The sequence below is a fragment of the Symphodus melops genome (assembly GCF_947650265.1).
Source record: "Symphodus melops genome assembly, chromosome: 20".
Lineage (NCBI taxonomy): Eukaryota > Metazoa > Chordata > Actinopteri > Labriformes > Labridae > Symphodus > Symphodus melops.
In genome coordinates, this window is record NC_136710.1 from 17,317,034 (window position 1) to 17,337,952 (window position 20,919).

Consider the following 20,919-nt stretch of genomic DNA (forward strand, 5'->3'; position numbering starts at 1 on the left):
GATATCAGTTCTTTGTTTTCTGTTTAAGTTTTATTGTTCATCCATTTATTTAAAAATAGTGACAGTCCACATAAATTAGCATCCGTAGTCCCTCGGCAATGTGATCGGATATCTTTAATCTTACATCACTAACATATCGAAAACACATCATTTCTTTTATTTAAATCTTCAGAAAACACATTGAGAGGGAAAGGTCAGAAAGCCACTGGTGCCGAGGTGCAAGATACGGATAAAACAAGAGAAAGGCAGGAAATAAAAAATCCAGTTAAAAAAAGGCAAGAAAAACAATATAAAAAAACAGTAATAAGTAAATGTTTAAAATAATTAAAATGAGTCAAATCAGAAATTAAAACTTTGACTTGTCCTAGTGTGATTAATGTGTTGATCTTAAAATGTCTCTGAAGCTTATTCCAGGTGTTTGGTGCTCAGTAACTAAAAGACCGTCCTAACTCTGTGAACTCATGTTTGTGTTTATGCAACACGTCTCCCAAAGTACCTGAACAAACGTTCCCATAAAACATCACCGTCTGTTATGCAAACCAGCCTGTTTATAGAGAACAGCCACCTCTCAAAACAGCTGTGGAAACACAGCAGGAGGTTTATGATTCAAAAACCTCATGGAGGCTTTTTCTAATGTTTCAGAACCAGCAGGCCAGGATCTGTTTGCTCTACCTGCCACTTCTGGAGCTGCTCTACCAGAACCTGAAGCAGCTGTCTGCACAGCCGCACACCTCCAGCCCCGGGCTCGGCTTAAACGTGAGTCCACCGCCGAGCCTGCAGCGACGGTGGCCTGAAAGAGAAGCCCGTTCTTTCTCCAACAGTTTCAATTGTTGTTCTTGTTCTTGTTGAGTATGTTTTAGAAACTTTAATATGATTCGAGATATTTCTGTGAATCCATCGGGTGAATTTATTTCAACAGTTCTTGGGTCTATTTAATTGTTATAACTTTTTATCCATCAAGTGGTTTCATTTAACAAAGTCACACATTTAGATGATACACTTTTCTCGAACAACAGACCACACCAAGAAAAAGATATTGATAAATAGTTCATGGTAAGGGTTGAGGGATGTTTGATGAAGGGGTAAGAGTCGAGGCCCAGATTGGACTTTCTCCATCTTGTTTGTTTCCAGGGCTCCAGAGACGACCTGATATCAACCAGTTCAGTGGACAGCAGGAGAATCAGCACCGTGATGGACCACAGTGAGTTCAGTCTGAACAATGCTACACAGTGCATCTGCCCTCTTCCTGTTCAAACATCATTTATTACTACCAAAAAAAAAAAAAAACCCCACAACAACACTTTGATGCACAGAATCGATCCATTAGCTTCAGCGTCTCTCTCATTAAAAGCTGCAGCTGTGTGCCAGACGTCTAACATCAACCCTTAAAAATTGTCTTCACAAACTACATGGCACTTAACAGTTTGTGATGATGGAGGCGTTTGTTTGAGAGTTGGGTTTAATGGGGTCGACATGAATGCACATCCCTGTTTCCAAAAAAGTGTATATCAAGTTAAAAAAAATAAAATAAATAATGCAGAATGTGATGATTAGTAAAACATTGAAAGCCCATATTCAGTTGGTTATTGAACAAAGACAACACGTCAAAAAGAGCTAAGAGCTGTTGTAGTAGCATCAAACGACAGGGAAATACCAGAGAAAACGACTGGAGGAACATCTGTCAGCTGATAAAGTTAACTGTCAACACGTTAATGGCATGAACGGCTATTAAAAAAAAGGGGCGTGTCAGAGAGGCGGAGTCTCACATTCTGAAAGACGTGTCCTCAAATAGTGCACGTTTCAAGAACAATCGAATGAGGTGAGCGCTGCACAGGGTCTCTGCACATCTTCTGATAACGCCCCAGTACTCAAACTTCTCTTGCCCTTTTGTGCAGAAAAACATTGCTCGGGATTATTTTGAAGTGATGCCACCATCTAGTTTGTGAGGGTTAACTGCGCTCAGATGACCTAGATAACTGTCTGCAGCACATGCAGCAGAGCACCACACCTCCTAATGGAAAACACTTTTCTCTTTTGAGTTTTTGTTGACAATAGGCCACCATCTGTGAAGATACTCATTCCAGCTCAGCTGCAGCCATATCAGCAATCAGGACCGCCTCTTTCTGTCAGACTCTCGTTCTTTGATCTTTGTTTACAGCTGTAAACCAGGCTGAATGCTTAGTCGTTTCCTTGCTTCGAGGAGAGGATGCAAGGACAGTTCAGAAGGTCCAAATTCTACCATTAGTGTGTCAAAAGGTTGTGTGAATGAACGTGTGAATGTGTCTCATTATTCTTTCCATGCAATTCCAATAATTCTGCGTTTGATCAAAGCAGACCACAAATGAGCCAATATCAACATTAAAGGCAGCAGAAGAGAAATTCTCCTGACCTTTCGTCTGCAGTCTGACTATTTCTCACAATTCCCAAAAATCCATATATAGCTGCTTCTTTTCCCCGGTGGTCTTGTTTGATTATATTCTCAGAAGCTCTGAGCCACAGAAGGCTGTAAACAACTAAAACTGTAAACAACCCAAATCAGAGGTCCCCTCGTGTCTGAACCGGATATTGCTTCATCAATCAGGAAGTTCCAGCTGAATTAACAGCCATAACTTATATGTCAGTGCAACTTGGTTTTTTTCCAATATTTTTTCAACCACTACCGCCATAAATTCAGTTGGAGAGTGGATCAGTGTCTCTCATGATTTGTGGAAATGCTGATTTATTGTTTCAGAGTTTTCACAGTTTTGCTACTGTAGTTGTTTTAAATCATCTTTTACGATACCAAGCTTTGTCTACAAATTTATGTTGGTCCTATTGCCTCTTTTTCTCTACACATCTGAATTTGATAATCTGCTGCTTCTGTCTTTTTACCTTCCACATGTTCAGCAGGGCAGTCCATCATTTTACACTGCGTTTATGTTTCTACATTTTCAGCTCGTTGTTTTGCGAGTGCAGTTCAGCTTTCATCCATTCCCTGCATTGAACTCTCGTAGCTTTTTTGTGCATTATGGCGATATGTTCCATTACGATACCATAAGTTACGTTAGGTGAGATTAGGTAAGGTTACGATTTAATACAATATGATTAGAGAATCATCAATTGTGAAAATCTAGGCTGACGCTGTTACCGATGTTTGCGATAACAATTCAGCCAGTTGCCGATTCTGATTCTGATAATTGTTTCATGACTTCTTTTGGTTTAAGGCTCCAACAGTGGCAGCATTTTCTTTCATGTTTGAAACCTCCCCTCTGAATGAATAGAGAACAGTAATGAGGTATACTAGATGTAGGCATTAAATTGATTTGACACGCTAAATAAAGATTGGCTGCTGACATCGGTTCATGCCACCGTATGTGAACCGACGCTGAACCGATGAACTGCTGCGTCCCCAGATACAATATCAATCAATCAATATTTATTTGTGTTTTTTGATTTAAGAACAATAAGAAATGTAACGACACTCACATGTAAACATGTTAATGTGACTCACCGTACAGCTGTCTGTGCAGGTCTGCCAGCTCAGAATGGCCATGTGAGGAGAGAGGACTCCAGATGTTCATTATTTATGGACTCGGGAACACCAGACAGCACTGAGGTGAGGACAATGTGTGCGGACAGCAGGACGCATCATCTGTATGAGATGTCTACAGCTCGCACAAAGAGTTCATGCCACGTACTCCCGACATCTGCAAGTCTCAACTGTGCAGTCATAATAAGCTCACATAATGAAAATATCAACATAACCTCAGCTCTCTTCTGAGTTAAACAGTGTATGTGGTCCTCCCATCTCTGAACACACAGAGCCCAAGAAAACAGACCCTCTTCTAATCCCGCAGCCTCACATCAAATGCTTTCATTATGTTTCCAAAGATCACCATTCATTTCAAGCTTCAGTTGTTTTGATGTGTGCCTCTGTGGGGAAAGACACTGCATGTCAAAGGGTGAATGAGACATGTTCATAAAAAAAGGTTCATTTCTTCTGGAAGATGCCGGGCTTCGTCTGAACACAGAAGACGCTAACTCAGCAGGAAGCTTGAATCGGTCCAGATGTTAAATAAGGACAGACAGCTGTGGTACTGTACAGCACACTGTGTTTACTGAATGGGAGCTTGAGTTTATTTAATGCGTATCGAGGTTCACTCCCTGGCCACACTTGGATTCCTATAACTGCAGCCGTGACATCGGAATGTTTTTTTATTGCCACGTAAATGAACACATACAAAGAATTGGTCTGGGTGGATCGGCGCAAACACAGTTAACATGGGAAGTAAAGCCAAGACAATGAAGTAAAGCCATACACCACATGCAGGCATACAGTGCCGGTTTGCTCTGGTAAACCTCCTCTCTTGAGATGCAGGGAATGCAGATGTATGCAGGATCTCATGAAGATGCATAAGTCACATTTGCCTCTAATGCTGAACGTAGAGGAGAGGAAGTGACATCATCTGGGTGATGCACATTTCTACAACTTTTATTTATTCTCGAGGAAGACAGCTGCAGGAATCTTGAATAGCGGGTCTGAAGGATCTTTTTATTTATATTTATTTCATTAAAAGTGTGCAACATTAAATCTAAATAAATGTAAAAAAAATGACCGAAAATTCCTTTTTTTTTATCCAGTGAATTTTAAATCGCACCCTGAAAGGTATGTTGTACTTTTGTTCCAGCTGCAGAGACGTTGCTCCACCATGAGCAGCAGCCCCGTGCCTCCCATCGGCAGACTGGGACAGTACGAGATCAAGGGCCTCTTGCTGTCCTCCCTGCACATCGTCAAGACTCTGTCAGAGGGTCAGTCATGATTTCTAACCACACAGCACATTAGACCTTTCTTTAACACAACCCAGACGTTGAAGGACGGAGCTCAGGCACGAACTGAGCTGAACTGTTGAATTAAATAACGAAGCTCAACCAGGCGTCGTCCATCGTCATGCACGACCTCTCTTAAACCAACAACAGCTGTTGATTCAAAGTTCACCACGCCTTACACACTCACTGCTGACTTTGACTGTCTACTTGTCCACAGATACGCTCAATGCCTACTGGAACAAAGTCAGCCCTCAAGACATCATGAACTTCCTCAGCTTTCTCGAGTGAGTAGTCTACATTGCTTCACTCCATACTGCGTGCGATGTGTTGAAAAAAAGACACACAACATGTTAGTGATGACAAGCAGGCCGGCAGGGAGAGACGAGATAAAAAAAACAAACAAACATGAAATATAACAGACAAGCAGCAGTTTCAATAAAAGAGAAAGCAATGCACAATATCTTATGCAAAAAAGATGAATGAATAATGGACCTTGCACTAAGTGTTCGGATTGCAGCAGGATCATAAAGTGCAGTAGTGCATTATTCATAATATTCCTTCACACAATGTATGTGTGTGTGTTTCCCGGTGGGGGGAAAGGAGGAGGAGGGGTCCTGGAGGCTACAGCTCGGGGTGGAGAAGCTGTTCCTCATGCAGTCCCTCGTCTGAGGTCTTCGAGGGGCCAGAATGTGTCCTCTGTGTGTCCGTCTTTTCTCCTTTGTATTCGGCCAGCAGACGCAACATCCAGGTCCCCAAGCACAGCTCCTCCAACCCCCTGTGCTTGTTTTTACTTCCCAGGTCGAGTCCTTTCTCTGTTCTGCTGTGAAGCCGGCGTACGCCACGCTGACAGAGTGTTTCTGTGTCAGGCCTTGACCGGCTGCTGTCAGTTTAAAGTTTCCTTCGAGAGAAAATGGTCTGTTCAGTTTTCTTCAGCAGGTGGGAGGTGTTGACTGACAGGTTTCATCCACAAGCTTCACTTGAGTTTTGGAGTGGGCCGAGCACAGCGCCCTGTGGCACGCCTGTGTGCAGAATGTGGGTTGAGGATGTGTGGTGGTCTGCAGGTCAGAAGGTCCACGAGCAGAATGCAGCGGTCGGTTTCTTGGTGACCCAGTTTATGTACCCGTTTATGGGGGAAGATTATATGAAAGGCGGCGTTGAAGAAGAGAAGAGTTTGGATGTTCGAGGTGAGACTGTGTGAAGCCTGAGAGGCTGACTGTCCAGATCTGTGGGGATGATGTCTCTGATGTGAGACTGAATGATCCTTTAAAAACATGACGTGATAGTTGAGATCATTTATCTCATCGTGTTTATTCATTCTACTTTAACAGGTTATAAAACAGGCTGAGTTTAAGACTGGTGGTGTGATCAGAGCTTCCATCAGCAAGAAGATTCACTTCTTCACTAGTTATTTCCATCTTCACCTTGGGATTTCTACAAAGGGATTTAAACTTGCCGATGTAAAGTCTTATCAAAATGTACTTCACCTGTATCATATGTTTTTCAGTTGAGGACATAGATTTCCTCAAATATTTCCAAAAGTTATCAAAGCAGGAGAAATCCGTGGAAACACAAGATGTTTTGTCAAAGATGGCTGCTTAAAGGCTTAAAGGAAGCGTGAACAGCGACTTCAATCATCAGGAAACACATTCTCTCCCGTTCAGAGTCTGTTTTCTACGGGTTTGAGGGTGGAGTATATTCTCATCGCTCTTTTGTTATTGTTTTGATTGAGTTCCACACGGCGGCAGAATTCACATACTGTGCGTCTATAAAGACACAGATTGAACCGAAGAGCTATCGTGAAGTCCACAAGCCAAACATTTCCCACAGGAGTAAAAACTATAAAAGTTGATGACCTATGACATCCATCATCGCTCCTGCTAATATTTATTCATCTTTTCTCTCTTTCTGCAGAACCTGCTTGGTTCAGCTTCGTTATATCGGAAAAAGGAACATAGGCCGGTAAGTCAAATAACAGCTTTTTGTCATTCTTGTCATACCTGCTTGTCACACACCCAACACTTTGATAAAACCTTTTGTAGTGTTGATGGTGATTTCACAAGAAGGTTAGGTTCAGTTAAACAATTGCATGTGAGGGAAGAATTTTTCTTAAAGGGATACTTCACCCATTTGCCTTAAGCTTTTTATCATTAGAAGCCTGGTAGTAATTTTTAATGGTCATTTTCCCCCTGACATGGGAACGCTCCTTATTTCATTTCTAATAAAGGAGCCTCTGATGACGCAAAAATCCTCATCCTCATCGGAGGCTGTTTAGGTTAGCAGGGCTCAAACTACGTTGCTACTTCCTCATGTTTTCAACCTACTGAAGCTACAGACCAATCACAGATCAGTGGGCGGGACCTCACTCCCAGAATCGAAACTTAGCGTCTGCCATTGCTGAGCCTTGCGAGGCAGCTAACAGGCTCTGTGGAGAAAGATGCTGAGAAACTCAAAGTGATATAGATGAAGGGGATTTTGAAGGTCTTGTGCTTCAGATGTTTTTACAAGTCCTAATATAGCAGCTGCTGTGAGAACAAGAAGCCGGGGTCGCCTCGTCGTTCTCCCTGTTTGCCTGTGGACACGGACTAAGTTTCTGCCTGAAATTTCCAAGATGGAAGACATCTTGTAATCAGTTGAGGAAACGTCTGTATGTGTTGTAGTAAATAAATAATGCTGCATTCAGGTGCTGCTCGGGAGGTCCAAGTTTCCAAGTTGGGAAGTTGTTCTTCCAACTTCCCACCTCTGACAAAACTTATTGTGTAAAGTTATATTTAAGCAAAAAGTTGATGTGTATTACATGCGTGAATAAAAAGTATGTTAACATTAACAAAAGAAAACCAATTTGAACTCGGAAACACGTTTTTCCGATCGCATTTAAATGCACCATAAATCCTCTACTCATACAGGAGTGATCTGCCGTGCTGTGTGTTCTGGGAGTTTTTGTCTTGAAGTATCTCTTGACTCTCCTGATATGTTAACATTTAAAAAAAAATCTTTCTGCTGCTCGTTCAGGATTTCATTTTCTTCCTCCTCTTCTCTCTCCGAGTCCGTCAGAGCAGTAAGTGCACTCTCGTTCTCTCCCTCTGGATGTTTTATTGATACAGGAGTCAGGATGTGTGCACGTCCAAGCTGTTCTCCTCAGACAGAAAGTCTCAGACGATGCCGGTGATGCGCTGCAACCGAGCCAGCTTCATGCAGACCAAGATGCACCAGTTCAGCACCATGGAGACCTCGCTCACGCTGAACATAGGTAAAGTCGCTCACCAGGACCCTCGCCAAACTCTCACAGGTTTATTCTATAAACAACGGACATTTTATTTAAAAATATATTTTTTAATGGGTACATGAGTCAGCACTTTTAAAAAAAACTTCTGCAACATTTTTTTCTAAACGGCTGGTAGGCCTGCGTGTTGTGAGCAGGGTCTGCTGAGAAAAAAAAAGGAGGGGTCAAGTTTAGTCAGGATTGACATTGTCTGTAGCTTATAGTTTAAGTAAATCACACACACACACACGCTGGTGCCAGGCCTTATGTCATCAACGAGTGTTTATCTGCTGAACATCAGCACTCATTCATTCATGACACATTCAAGTCAATCAGCATAAAAAACAACAACATACAGTTTGTGTGCCTAATCACAATCTCCACAAACAGCCCCTCCCCCTCTGAAAAAACAATCTATTGTCATGATGTACCTTTTGTTGTCTTTTGGGGGGTTTTCCAATCCAGGATTGCGCACAGCCGCGTCCACTGACGCCTGAATCCGAGAACAGACGAGGCAGCAAACAAGGAACGAGCTGGCTCATCTGCTCTGTGCGCCTTTCAGCGTGACAGTGCTCTGAAGTCCCAGACTTCACTCACAACACTAAATTGCCTAGAACTAGATTAGATAGATTTATGAATCATCAGTGGGGAAATCCATTTGCCACCTGGGGCCGTAACATAAAAGTGTGTATCTGCAAAAAAATCTGATTGTCTTTTTTTCTGTGTACGTTGTTTCTTTGATTCCTACTAAATGATCTCTTATCACCGAAACTTTAGTAAAGACATTTGTGGGGACTTTTTCCTGGATCAGTAGTGATAATGTTAGTCCAGACACAGTTTAAGCACACAGCCAGGTGTGCAGCTAACAGTTGGGTTGGGAAAGCGCAGGTGAACAATGTGTGCTGTTGTAGATCCTATCTCAACGGCAGCCAGACAAAATGCAGTTCCCGCGGTTGCCGGATGCTTTCGCTCACATACCGGACCTTCCTCTTATCTGGAGGAATTTTTAAGATCTGTTTCAGAGATGTGTAGGATGTACTGTACATGTTTGTTGGCCCAATCTCCGCCCTCCATCCTTAAGCACAGACGTGTAAGACAGCAGTGTGTGACTGTTCAAAACCACACTCAGGACAACACCTCTGTCAGAGCGCTCTACTGAAGTGTTGGTAGGTCATCACACGGGGAGGCAGTCAGCGAGGGCAGAAAAATCCAACAAAGGGCTGAATCACAAAATCCAAAGTTTCAAACCATGAAGTCAAACAGGAAGTAGTGCAGAAATGTGGGAAGTGCTTCATTGTAAAGTCTTCACCGCAGCCCTCGGATTCTTTTATTGTTTCATTACAGAGATGCTTGGTAGTTCCTGAAACGTGCTCATATTTCCTTGTAGGTTGCAGCATGAGAGGTTCTTTGTCTTTGCTGGACTTATTTTTGTCTGTCGTTGTAACACAGAGCACGACGCACACTGCAGGCTGATGTTTGTGTTTATTAGTGTGTGTGTGCCTGTTGCAGGGGCGGGGCCATCAGAAGCAGAGATTCACCATCAGGCTCTCCTGGAGGGAAACATCTCGACAGAGGTCTCCCTCAGTGTCCTGGACGTCCTCTCTCTTTTCACTCAGTGCTTTAAGGTCAGCACAAACACGCACACGCACACACACACACACACACACACACACACACACACACACATACACGTAACTGCATGTATGTTCCTCTGTTGTTTTTTTTGGGGGGGATACAGCATTTATTGTTTTACGGTTATTATGGACACATCTTTGTGTTTTTTTTATTATTTTTTTTGGGTCTTCATTGATAAAATGTGTCCATCTGTGCGTTGTGTCAGACCCAGCTGCTGGACAGCGACGGTCACAATCCGCTCATGAAGAAGGTGTTTGACGTCTTCCTGACCTTCCTTAAAGTCGGCCAATCAGAAGCTGCCCTCAGACACGTCTTCTCCGCGCTCAGGGCGTTCATAAACAAGGTAAGCCCGTGCAGAGACAAAGCAGCGTGTCGTCGTAATGGAACATTTTGATCCTGACGTCATCTTCCAGCATTTCCAGCCTCCACGTCGAGGCCACCGGAGCTGTTTCTCTATCAGCCTCTCAAAACAAGCTGGAATGTTGCTGAATCATCAATCATGGTTCAAAAGAGCGGATACATAACACAAATAGTTCTAGTGTTCGTTGATGTCACTTCTCCCCTTGTTTCTATATTTAAACATCATCCTTTCACTCTCAGTCCTCACACTCTTCTTCAGACTCCTTCTTTGCCCACTTGTTTTACAGATTTTGATTCTCTCGAACCAGAAGAAATCACAAACATTTTACGGGCTTTTAAAACATGAGAGACTGCAACAGGATTGTTGCATGTTAGACAGTTGAGCTCTTTTCCCTGCTACAATCTGAGCGTTTAGAAAGTCAAGCTCTGACTTGACTCGATCTCTGGCTGTTACAGCAGTAGATCCCTAGGGAACGGTGCTCTCTTCTGTCAGACAACATCGAGAGTATCGCTCTTTGATGCCTGCGCGATGACTCAGAGCTGAGCAGCAAGAAGGAAAACTTGTTCATGCAGGATTTTGTTTTGTAGTAAAGTCTAAAGTGAGAGGGACTGGTTTCTACTGAGTCACACATAGTAAATGTTTATTTGATGTTGCCAACATGACTGCGGCCAAATACGAAGATTCCTGCACTGTGGAGTCCAAGACAGAGAATCAGAAGAGAAAAGAACAATGAGTCCATTCAAGTTCTTCATCGACACAAACAGCACTGTTGTTTTAGGATGCACAAGTTCAGTGAAGCTATGGATACAGATTTTAACTTTGTACCTTCAGCAGATCAGCATCACTCATCATGTTTTGGTACTATACGTGCGTCGTCACTGCCGGATACATCTCTGTTTACTGAGCTTCATCTTTGTCTCCGAGAAACACTTAATTGAGTGATTTAGCCGAAGTGCAGCCTGAAGCGAACACGCACAGCCGTGCTTCTCCTCCAGGGTGCAGCTAGAGCCAAGATCCACAAGATCAGGGTCATCCAGCACCCGTCAGTATAGTTCAGATTTACTCTGCATATGAAATACAGGAGAGAGTGAGACCTCAGGTTCGCTCTCCCTGCTGGTGCATCCATGCGTTTGTTTTGTTGAGATGGATTTGTGGTCGTTTTCTCCAGCTCTTCAGACTCGTTCATCTCGTGTCCTCAGAGTTACAAAGACGGAGCGAAAAATAGAAGAGGCTTTGCTTATCTGATTAGCGTGGCCGGTCCTGCGTAGTGTAGGAAAATAAATCAAAAATAAATCAAAAAGATGGAATTTAAAAATAATAATTTATACTTTATTAATCCCACGAGGGGAAATTTGGTTTACACTCTGTCTAACACACACACAGGCCAAGATACACACTCATGCACAAACAGGCTTCTAGTGACCTGCATTAATGGAGAGGTCTCAGAGTGAGGGGGCTGCCCACAGCGAGCGCTGCCTTGCTCAGGGGCACCTCGGCAGTGCTCAGGAAGTGGACTGGCACCTCTCCAGCTACCAGACCAGTTTCCGGACTTGGTCCGTGCCGGGACTTGAACCGGCGACCCTCCGGTTCCCAACCCAAGTCCCTACAGACTGAGCTACTGCCGCCCTAAAAAAGAAACCAAAGAATATTTTGTTCAAATAAAAATCAATGTTTTCATGCATTAAAGTGCATACAATAGAGGCACCGCCCTCCACATGCAGAGGCTATAGTCCTCTAAGCGGGTTTGAATCCGACCTGTGGCTTCTTTATCGCATGTCTCTTTCTCTTCTTGTCTCTGAATAAAGGCATCAAAAGTTGGGAAAAAAAAGTGTATTAAATTAAAGTTCCCATTTGCTAATGGACCTCTTCACTATAACGACAAACAACATGGCAAAGTCGTTTGGCTCACTGTGTTTTCCTGCCTCTTAATTCACCAACACGTTTTCCCGTCAGTTCCCGTCGGTGCTGTTCAAAGGCCGAGTGACGCTCTGTGAGGCTCTGTGCTGCGAGGGGCTGAAGTGCTGCGTCTCCAAGCTGGGGTCTCTGAGGGCCGAGGCGTCGGCGCTGCTCTACCTGCTGATGAGGAACAACTACGAGTACACCAAGAGGAAGACTTTCCTGCGCACACACCTGCAGGTACGAAACGAATCATGGTGAAAGAAACTCTTTATATGCATGTTTTAAAAACAGAGCCTGACTGCTGTGCTCAGCTTCCAAGGTGGTCTGTTACTGTCTTCATGCTTTGATGCTCTGGTCTTCAACCCTGACCTTCAGCTTTGTTATACACACACACACACACACACACACACACACACACACACACACACACACACACATCAACTGCTTGATTTGCTTTCATAGGGCGGGGAAAGAATGTAAGGAGGCCATTAAGACAGTTTAAAAATAGAAGACCTGCTGAGTTTCCAGCTCTTACCGGACTCACTGAAGGTGTAATCATACACCCTTCTCTTCCTTCTCCCTTCTCTCTGTTCAGATCATCATCGCTGTGAGCCAGCTGATCTCCGACGTGGCGCTGACCGGCAGCTCGCGCTTCCAGGAGTCTCTCTCCATCATCAACAACTTTGCCAACAGTGACAAGGCCATGAAGGTATCACACGAGTCCCCAGAGGCTGACTCCACTCCAGGATGATTTAAAAAAGGAATCAAAATATAAACTCACGATGCATCATAACTCATTATACATCCTGTGTACTTCTGTCTGACGATTGATGCACTCATATGGAAAGATTTCAAAGTGTACCCGGCTACAATTTCTGATACTTTCTGGGTTGAACATGAATCTCTATAGTGCAGTGTGTGTGTGTGTGTGTGTGTGTGTGTGTGTGTGTGTGTGTGTGTGTGTGTGTGTGTGTGTGTGTGTGTGTGTGTGTGTGTGTGTGTGTGTGTGTGTGTGTGTGTGTGTGTGTGTGTGTGTGTGTGTGTGTGTGTGTGTGTGTGTGTGTGTGTGTGTGTGTGTGTGTGTGTGTGTGTGTGTGTGTGTGTGTGTGTCTGTCTGTTCTGCTACTGTCTGTGTTTAAACAGATGTCATTACTTAACTGGAGTTGTCTCAGTGGTTTTGTTTGATTGGGAGATAACGAAACAGTTGTTAAGAAGTTATTTAACTGTTGAAAGACAGATTTTTTAAATAAATAATTTCACTTAAATAAGGAAGATTTGAAATAGGCCTCTAATTGTTCATTGTCTTGTCTAGATTGTTCTTTTTTTAGTTTGGCTTGAAAGAAACATGTTTATCATTTGAAACAGAAAGTAGCTCATGTTATATAACATATATGTTTACTGTAACTCGACACCTGAGAATTCATCTCAGACAGAATCATCACACTGATCTTGAAAAAAAAAATCCATGTCGGCAATCTTTAATCTGTCTTGAATTCTGTCCGTGTCCGCTCCTCTACAAACTCCAGTCTACGGGATTCCCCTCCGAGGTGAAGGGTCTGACCAAGCGGATCCGCACAGTGCTCATGGCCACGGCCCAGATGAGGGAGCATGAGAAGGACCCCGAGATGCTGCTGGACCTCCAGTACAGCCTGGCCCGCTCCTACGCCAGCACCCCGGAGTTGAGACGAACCTGGCTGGACAGCATGGCGCGAGCACACCTCAAGAACGGAGATCTCTCTGAGGTAAACTGTGAATGATCCGTTTGACTGTGTCTTTTGTATTTCTATAAAAAGTGCACCAGCGGGAGTGTTGAATGCTTGTTTTTACTAACATCCAATCCAACTTTTACACACGCATCTCCTCTCTGGATCACTAGAAACACGATATGTCGGGTTATAAAAAGAGTTATTAATGTTGACTTGAACACTGTAAAGAATTCAATGCCTCTACATGCTCGTTGGCAACACCAAGAGGAAACAACTGTCAATTCATGCACAATCCACTCCTGTTCCTTCCCCCGCTGAATGTGGGGGAAAAACCCCCACAATGCTTTGACTGTAAGTCATGAAAAATGAGTCCCTGATGATGTAAATGAAAAAAACATCCTCGACCCTCGGCCGCAGCTTTACGAAACTCTGTCACAACAAAAACCAAAATACAGAACAAAGACGAGTGTGTGACGTTACAGTTATGGAAATACACGTTTTGCAATGTTTGTATCAGTGTGTGAAAGTGTACGTGTGACCTGCGGTGTGAAAGTCTCAAGACTAGAACAGCACTTTATAATTTAAAGTTCATTTACGATAACGCTGCATCCAAACTTGATTTCTGCTTACAAAACAAATAACGCTGGGTTTAGTAACAGTGTGTAATAATGAGGTCCAACATTTACTCCAGATATAAAACCTGGTGGATCAGGATCATACATCAGTACATCAGAAACAAAAACAATGGACATAGTTAAACAGTGCCCACAAAGGACTGCCTGTTTTGTGAAAGGACTGCAAAGTCATGACGAGGAAATAATTTCACTAGCAAGGACCACGCCAAAACCATACACGTTTAAGATAGGATCTTTAATGATAGATGGTATGAATGATGAGACAGATACACAGGTAATGATTATGATGGAGGAGGATGTTGTAGGTCGGCTGGTCTGGAAGGATGAAGTGACTGCAGTGCAGAGTGAAGGCGGGGGTTCTGCCCGAGCTGATCATTGCCCCCCAGACTTGTTCCTAGGACTGGACGAATAAGAGTGGAATGATGGAGGTTGAAGAGAAAAGGGAAGGGAGGGTGGGTCGTCGAAGAACGGAGACAAACTGTGTGGAGTAGGATGGTTTAGGAGGAGTAGGAACGACCTTCCTCTCCCCCTTAAACAGGCCTCTTCTCTGTCTGTTTTTAAATCGTGTCTTAAAACCCATCTCTTCTCCCTGGCCTTTGTCACCGAGTAAGATGATTTTATTTATTTTATGTATTTTACTTATTTTATAGCATTCTTATATCTTTTAAATTATTGTGTACTGTGTATTATGCCTTTTTTAACTTTTGTTTTATTGTACAGCACTTTGGTCAGCTGTGGTTGTTTTAAAGTGCTTAATTAAATAAAGTTGGATTGGATTGGATTGGTTTAATCCTGCTCCTGAACCTAAGTTAATACATTAACTCCATATCATGTCCTCAGCTTCACCTGTAGAAAGGCAGATAATGAGATTGACCACAGTGTGTAGTTTCAGTATTGGCAGCTGACAGCATAAAGTCAAGACGTCAAATCCTGCGAAACAAAGAGACACAAGTTTGATTGTAACTGTCGGCCCAACACAGTGCTGTAACAACGGCTGCATCAGTGCCATCAAATAATACACTCTCGTTTTATCAAGTAGCTCATCATTATAGAGTCTAGTGTAAAAAAAACACACCTAAGTCCTCCCAGGAAAACCTGTCTCCCTGTGTGAGGTAACTTCTCCTGCTGTTTCCTCAATTCAGACAAACCACGGCTCGAAACTGGACTCTGAAGTTATTGCAGTAATGTAAACCTTGCTTTGACATTTTACTGAGTTTTTTTTAATCCCAGGGAGTTGGTCACCTCACGGAGAGCATGGAACAAATTCTCAAAATGCTTATGCAAACATTAAACCAAGCAGACGGCATCCTGAGTGTTCATGTCTCATTTGCATATATGTAAATGAGGGAATATTCCATGCAAACTTTCTCCCTTCCAATGCAAATAAACGTGTTGCTAATATCATCTCATCCACAAAAGGTCAGGTCTAATTCCTACAGGCAGCTACACTGTGGCTGTTTACCGCCACTGAGACCCGTGTATGACCCACATTACACTCAGCTGGTGGTAACTGTGGCGCAGTATTTACAAAAGTTGTCACACTCAAACTTTCCAGTAATCGGTCAAACATTTCTGCCTCTGTATGGCCGAAGTTAGTCTGGCTCTGTCAGTGACTCAATACCTGAGTTTCCCTTGCTTGCTCCTTTCAGAAAAGAAACTTTGTTCTAAATCGTTTAATAAATGTACAGTTTTCAAGTCCGGAAAAAAGTTTCACCTCTGCTCCAAGTCATCGTCTTTGTGTGGGCAGACCAGCTCCATCAGTGTGCAGTGCAGCTCCGTGCTGAGCAAAGCAAACTGCAGGAAGCATGAACACTTTGTGGGCACGTTAGCTGCGGCATGTCATTAGTGTCCATGATTGCCTTCGAGACAGAACTCTCACTTTGTCTCACTGTGCCTGGCAGATTAATCCTGACAGTTTCATATCCATGTGTATTATCCCACCGACAGGCGGTGTTGTATCCATGCTGGGGAAAAAAAGACTCAATCCTCTGTTTGTTTTTGTCTCCACAGGCGGCCATGTGCTACGTTCATGTGGCTGCACTCGTTGCAGAATACCTGTACAGGAAGAGTAAGTCCTGTCGCCCACCTACACACACACATACACACAAACACATTCACAGAGAGGGGATGCTTTTCAACACCATTTATTGCCTCATTATGCAGTGTTATTAAAAAACTGATAACACATTGGGGCATTGCAGCAAAGGGCCGAGGTTGGACTCGAACCCACGGTTGCTGCAATGAGGACCACAGCCTCTGCACACGGGGTGTCCAACGTGATCGAGGTGCCTGCGCTGGTGATACAAGCCATGCCAGTTTGTTCCCTGACTGTTGTTAGACACAGCATGCAAACACTCCACAGACTTTTACAAGCACAGTGACATCTCGCTTAAAAACCGGTGTAACAAGCCTCTCGTTTTTATATCATCATGCAAAACCTCCTGTCAAATAGTCCCTAAAACAAATATGAGCTCGTGTTTATCACCGAGGAATGTCAACGGTCAGAGATAACTTGAGGCGCCGTACGTTTGCCTGGCGTTTCTGCTTTGTCTCAGACGAGCTACAGAGCAAGCAGAACTCTTTGATATCTCTCTTTAATGCTTCTGTTTCCAAAATGATTCCCTAAAAATCCAACTAAGAATCCTGGGAATAAACTCTGAGAGATAATTCAGGACTGTGATGTCTTACTCAGACACTTTTTTTTTTTTTTTTGGTATCTTTTACTGTAAATATTTACAGTGGGTGATGTATTTGTCAGAAAACACAATGTAGGGAAGTACAGGACAAAATCAGCAACTAGCCGGGCCTGTAGTGAGCCTGCTCTCCGCTCTCTGCTACCCCAATGTAAACGAGCACAGTCAACAGATAGTATCTCATAGGAGCCCATGTTTTGGCTGTATTTTGTCCCAGCACTGCTCATGTCAGCCAGACTCAGGAAACCAAAGTGTACTGTGCTCAATGTTGACTGTTTTCTGAGCGTTTTCTCACCTTTAGAGTAGTGGGTCACTCTGAGTGTTAACTTCCATTTAACCTACGAGGACATTTGTCACATCGGAGCATCCCTCGTCCTAAGGGAGCGCCAAAATCAACACAAACAGGTCAGATCTAGGGTGTAGTATGAGGGGCCTCATTGAAAAAAATCAGAGAATATGGAGAAAGATGTCTGATGACTGATTTCAAACTTTATTCTCCAGATCTCAGATTCTTTTCTCGAACGTTAACTTCATTCTCCTTAGAATTTCAATCCCAGAATCCTGAAAACTCAGAAAAAACATTCAAAGCAGAAAAAAGAAAGACAAGAATTCAAGTCACATGAGGCAAATTTTTTAAACATTTAAAGGAGTAATATGTCTAATATATAAAAAGATATGTACTAAATTAAATAATATATGACCTTACGATCTGAAACATGCTGTTTTGAAGCTTCTCTGACAACAATGCAGCAGCCAGTATGTCCTCCTTCTAACTTTAGGTTCTGGTCCTTAAAGGTCTGGATCTGTTTGGACCAGAGAGGTTAGGCGGTTTTAATACAAGCAGACACAGCTGTTTTGGACGCCACTCAGTTTGCGGGGAAATGGGAAACCTTTGAAGCAGGCAGTCAATTGGTTCAGATAGAAGTGATTGTACCCGACCTAAAAAGCCTCTTTGTTTTTATAATAATCTCCACGAGCAGAAACTTGGTAAAACGAGGATGAATGTTGATGATGCGTTTAAAAAAAATGGAGGTTTACAGACCGATGCAGAGCTGGCTAAACACTGAAGCTACAGTGTCGACTCTCGGGAGGAGGGGGCGGGGTTGACAGGTCACTCGAATGTTTTGAATTCAGACTGCAGTACACCTTTTAAACACTTGGTGTCACATATTGCTCCTTTCATTCAGATTTCTGTACGTTCATTAAATTCAGCATTTGGGAGAACGTTGTTAGTCTGCGTGTCGTGCTTTCTGACTCGACTTTGTTTTTGTTTTTTTAAAGAGTTGTTCCCCAGCGGCCTCGCTGCTTTTAAGAAGATCACATGGAATATCGAAGAGGAAGCGGCCATGAAGGAAGACACGGGGATGCAGGACGTGTACTACACTGAGGTGTGACCTTCTGCACGTGATTTGTGTGTTCACAGGAGGCGTTGTGAAGTAACACATGCTGCAACAGTTAGTCAATCCAGTGACTGAGATCTGACCGCGCAAATAACTCCACTCTCACTGAGTTCAACAGTTGGTTCTGCAAAATAAGAGTTCGGTTGTGGTTTCTCTTTCCGTCCCCTTTTCTAGGAGGTCTTGGTGGAACACCTGGAGGTCTGCGTGGAGGCGCTTTGGAAAGCAGAACGCTATGAGCTCATCACGCACATCGCCAAACTAATCATCCCCGTCTATGAGAAGCGTCACGAGTACGAGGTAGCGTGGAAACGTCCCAACACTTAGACAGAGATCCTGTACAAGCATGCAGCCACGCTTTCCTGCCTCTGCTGGAAATGCACATGTAAACATCCAACAGCGTTCTCCCTGCTCTTATAAACAGAATCCTGGTGGAGGAAATGGTTTTTTTGTTTGTTTGTTTTTTTTCATCCTGTTCAGGATCTGTTGCAATGTGTCTTTCAGAAACTGAGCCGCCTGTACGACACTCTGCACAGGGCCTACAATAAGATCATGGAGGTGATACAGTCTGGCCGCAGGCTGCTGGGGACGTACTTCAGAGTGGCTTTTTATGGACAGGTGAGCTTGACGAGCAGCTTCAATAAAGGTTACAGTGTGCGCCTATGCACCTGTGGAATGCACACTGTGCTGCATGCCAAAGGGTTGGGTTCAACCGATTCTCCTCTCAGGCTATCAGGGTTATTAATATTATACAAAAATCTGACTCATCTTTCAATCTCTTCATATTGCCAATCAAAATGTGTTTTCCTTGGATTTACTGTAATTTTCTACAGTTCAACCTGTGTTCAAAGCGGGACTGTGCAGTCTGACCTGTGACCTGTTTGGTCAATATTGGACCCGATACCGATATTAGGTCTGTCCCATGAATTAGCCTGTCAGGAGTCTCTCTATGTTAACCAAGAAACGGACACGTTTCTTTAGGCTCCTGAGGCTGTCCAGTCTCTGTAAACCACGGCATATGTCCGTGTGGATGTCCTCTCTCAGGTATGTAAAGGTGTCCTCTGTCTCCACTGCTGAACCAGTGTTGACAACAGGGGGACGAGGGCATCTAGGAGACACTCAGGGAGAGCTGCTTGTCCTGCTTGTCTTCCACATCTCTTTATTTGGACCCTGTTTAGATCCAGTACAAAGACCTGTGTGACAGAAACATTCACCTCCATAATGTTCTTTGTTATCTTGTGTTGTGAACTGAGTTGTTTGGTGTTGCAAAGATTGTAATTCCATTACATTAGAGAGTCACTGCTGCTACGCCTGTTTCCAAATTCAAAGGATGAACTGCAGGGCAGAAACGTGTCACAGGGAAGCCACACCCGAGGGCATACCCTGCTTTAACTTGTCATGTTTTCTAAATGGGACCAAGTGAACATCAGGCATCACTGAGGCAACGAACCAGGCACTTCTTCAAAGGAGGAGCCTTTGGTGATGTGTTGTATGCTCATTGGCCATGAAAAGAACGTGAACTCTCCGTCTGAAGTGTGACCTAAAGGTGGCCATCGTGTCTCCTTTCAGTGTTTTGTTCTGTTGAACTGAACAGCAGGATGTTCAGGATGGTTCATGAAGGGCAAAGCAAGTCTAACAGGATGCAGTCTGAACCTGTTGGATATTGGATTTCACAGCGAAGGCCCAACCGTCATGTAACGTTGAGTCTCTTCATTCTGCTGCAATAAAACAAATAAAGGTTTCATAGAGCCGAGGAGGCGTTATTGATTTTAACTGCAGAGTGTGTTATAGAAGTTTTTTCTCGATTTAAAAAAAAAAAAAAAAAAAAAAAGCGACAAATGAAAATGTAGTATGATAGATCAGTTGTAAAAGCATAGTCACCTTTGTCACCATGCGAAAGGTGATTTATGTTCAGCTTTTTGTGAGTATCACATGAACAAGCTCCAGGCTCGTGAGGGGAAAGGGAAGCAACATAAAAAGCAGAAGATGTTTCGATAGACAGGTGCTTTGTTAATCCTTTGCAGGAAATGACACCGTCACTTTAAAAAAAAAAAAAAACTACACAAACATTACTGAATGATAAATTAGAGATGTTCTAAAAATATAGCTAACCTTTAGTGTCCAGGGTGCAAAATCTGTTATTTATAAATCAATATGATTACATGTCGGTAAATCAATGTTTTTGGTTTTTTTAAAAAGTTAAATTTCACACAACAAAGGAAATGGAGGCAAACTGAAAAGGCAGACGAGTGTTACTCAAACCAATGAAAACAGAATAAATGATTCCTGGTGTAAATTCAAACTTTCCATTTCTATACCTGTGAAAAAGACAAAACAAGAGCCTCAGATCTGCAGAACACTTAAAGCAACGGTACAATGACCATTTAACAAACAACCAGCTGCAGCGAGAGGAATGGCTGCTAAAGCTCTTAAAGGAGGTGCTCTCCTCTGGCAACACACACACACACACACACACACACACACACACACACACACAGAGGAGAGAGAGGGTGCGGCCCTGACGACAC

General features: G+C 43.3%; 2 protein-coding genes across 3 annotated transcripts in view; both read left to right on the forward strand.

The window, feature by feature from the left end:
• Positions 1–20,919, forward strand: part of dock11 (dedicator of cytokinesis 11) — a 74,478-nt gene that overhangs the window by 45,020 nt on the left and 8,539 nt on the right. For both annotated transcript variants that reach the window (XM_079370857.1, XM_079370858.1), the window contains 16 exons: positions 643–756; positions 1,132–1,201; positions 3,510–3,595; positions 4,668–4,788; positions 5,024–5,090; positions 6,718–6,765; positions 7,908–8,053; positions 9,575–9,690; positions 9,906–10,043; positions 12,015–12,197; positions 12,556–12,669; positions 13,487–13,702; positions 16,312–16,369; positions 18,276–18,382; positions 18,569–18,691; positions 18,896–19,009. In XM_079370857.1, coding sequence (XP_079226983.1) covers positions 643–756; positions 1,132–1,201; positions 3,510–3,595; positions 4,668–4,788; positions 5,024–5,090; positions 6,718–6,765; positions 7,908–8,053; positions 9,575–9,690; positions 9,906–10,043; positions 12,015–12,197; positions 12,556–12,669; positions 13,487–13,702; positions 16,312–16,369; positions 18,276–18,382; positions 18,569–18,691; positions 18,896–19,009 — 1,821 coding nt within the window. The remainder of the gene's footprint in view (positions 1–642; positions 757–1,131; positions 1,202–3,509; positions 3,596–4,667; positions 4,789–5,023; positions 5,091–6,717; positions 6,766–7,907; positions 8,054–9,574; positions 9,691–9,905; positions 10,044–12,014; positions 12,198–12,555; positions 12,670–13,486; positions 13,703–16,311; positions 16,370–18,275; positions 18,383–18,568; positions 18,692–18,895; positions 19,010–20,919) is intronic.
• LOC306841156 (interleukin-13 receptor subunit alpha-1-like) overlaps positions 1–20,919 on the forward strand; it is a 72,232-nt gene that overhangs the window by 26,368 nt on the left and 24,945 nt on the right. The gene's annotated exons all lie outside the window — the stretch shown is intronic.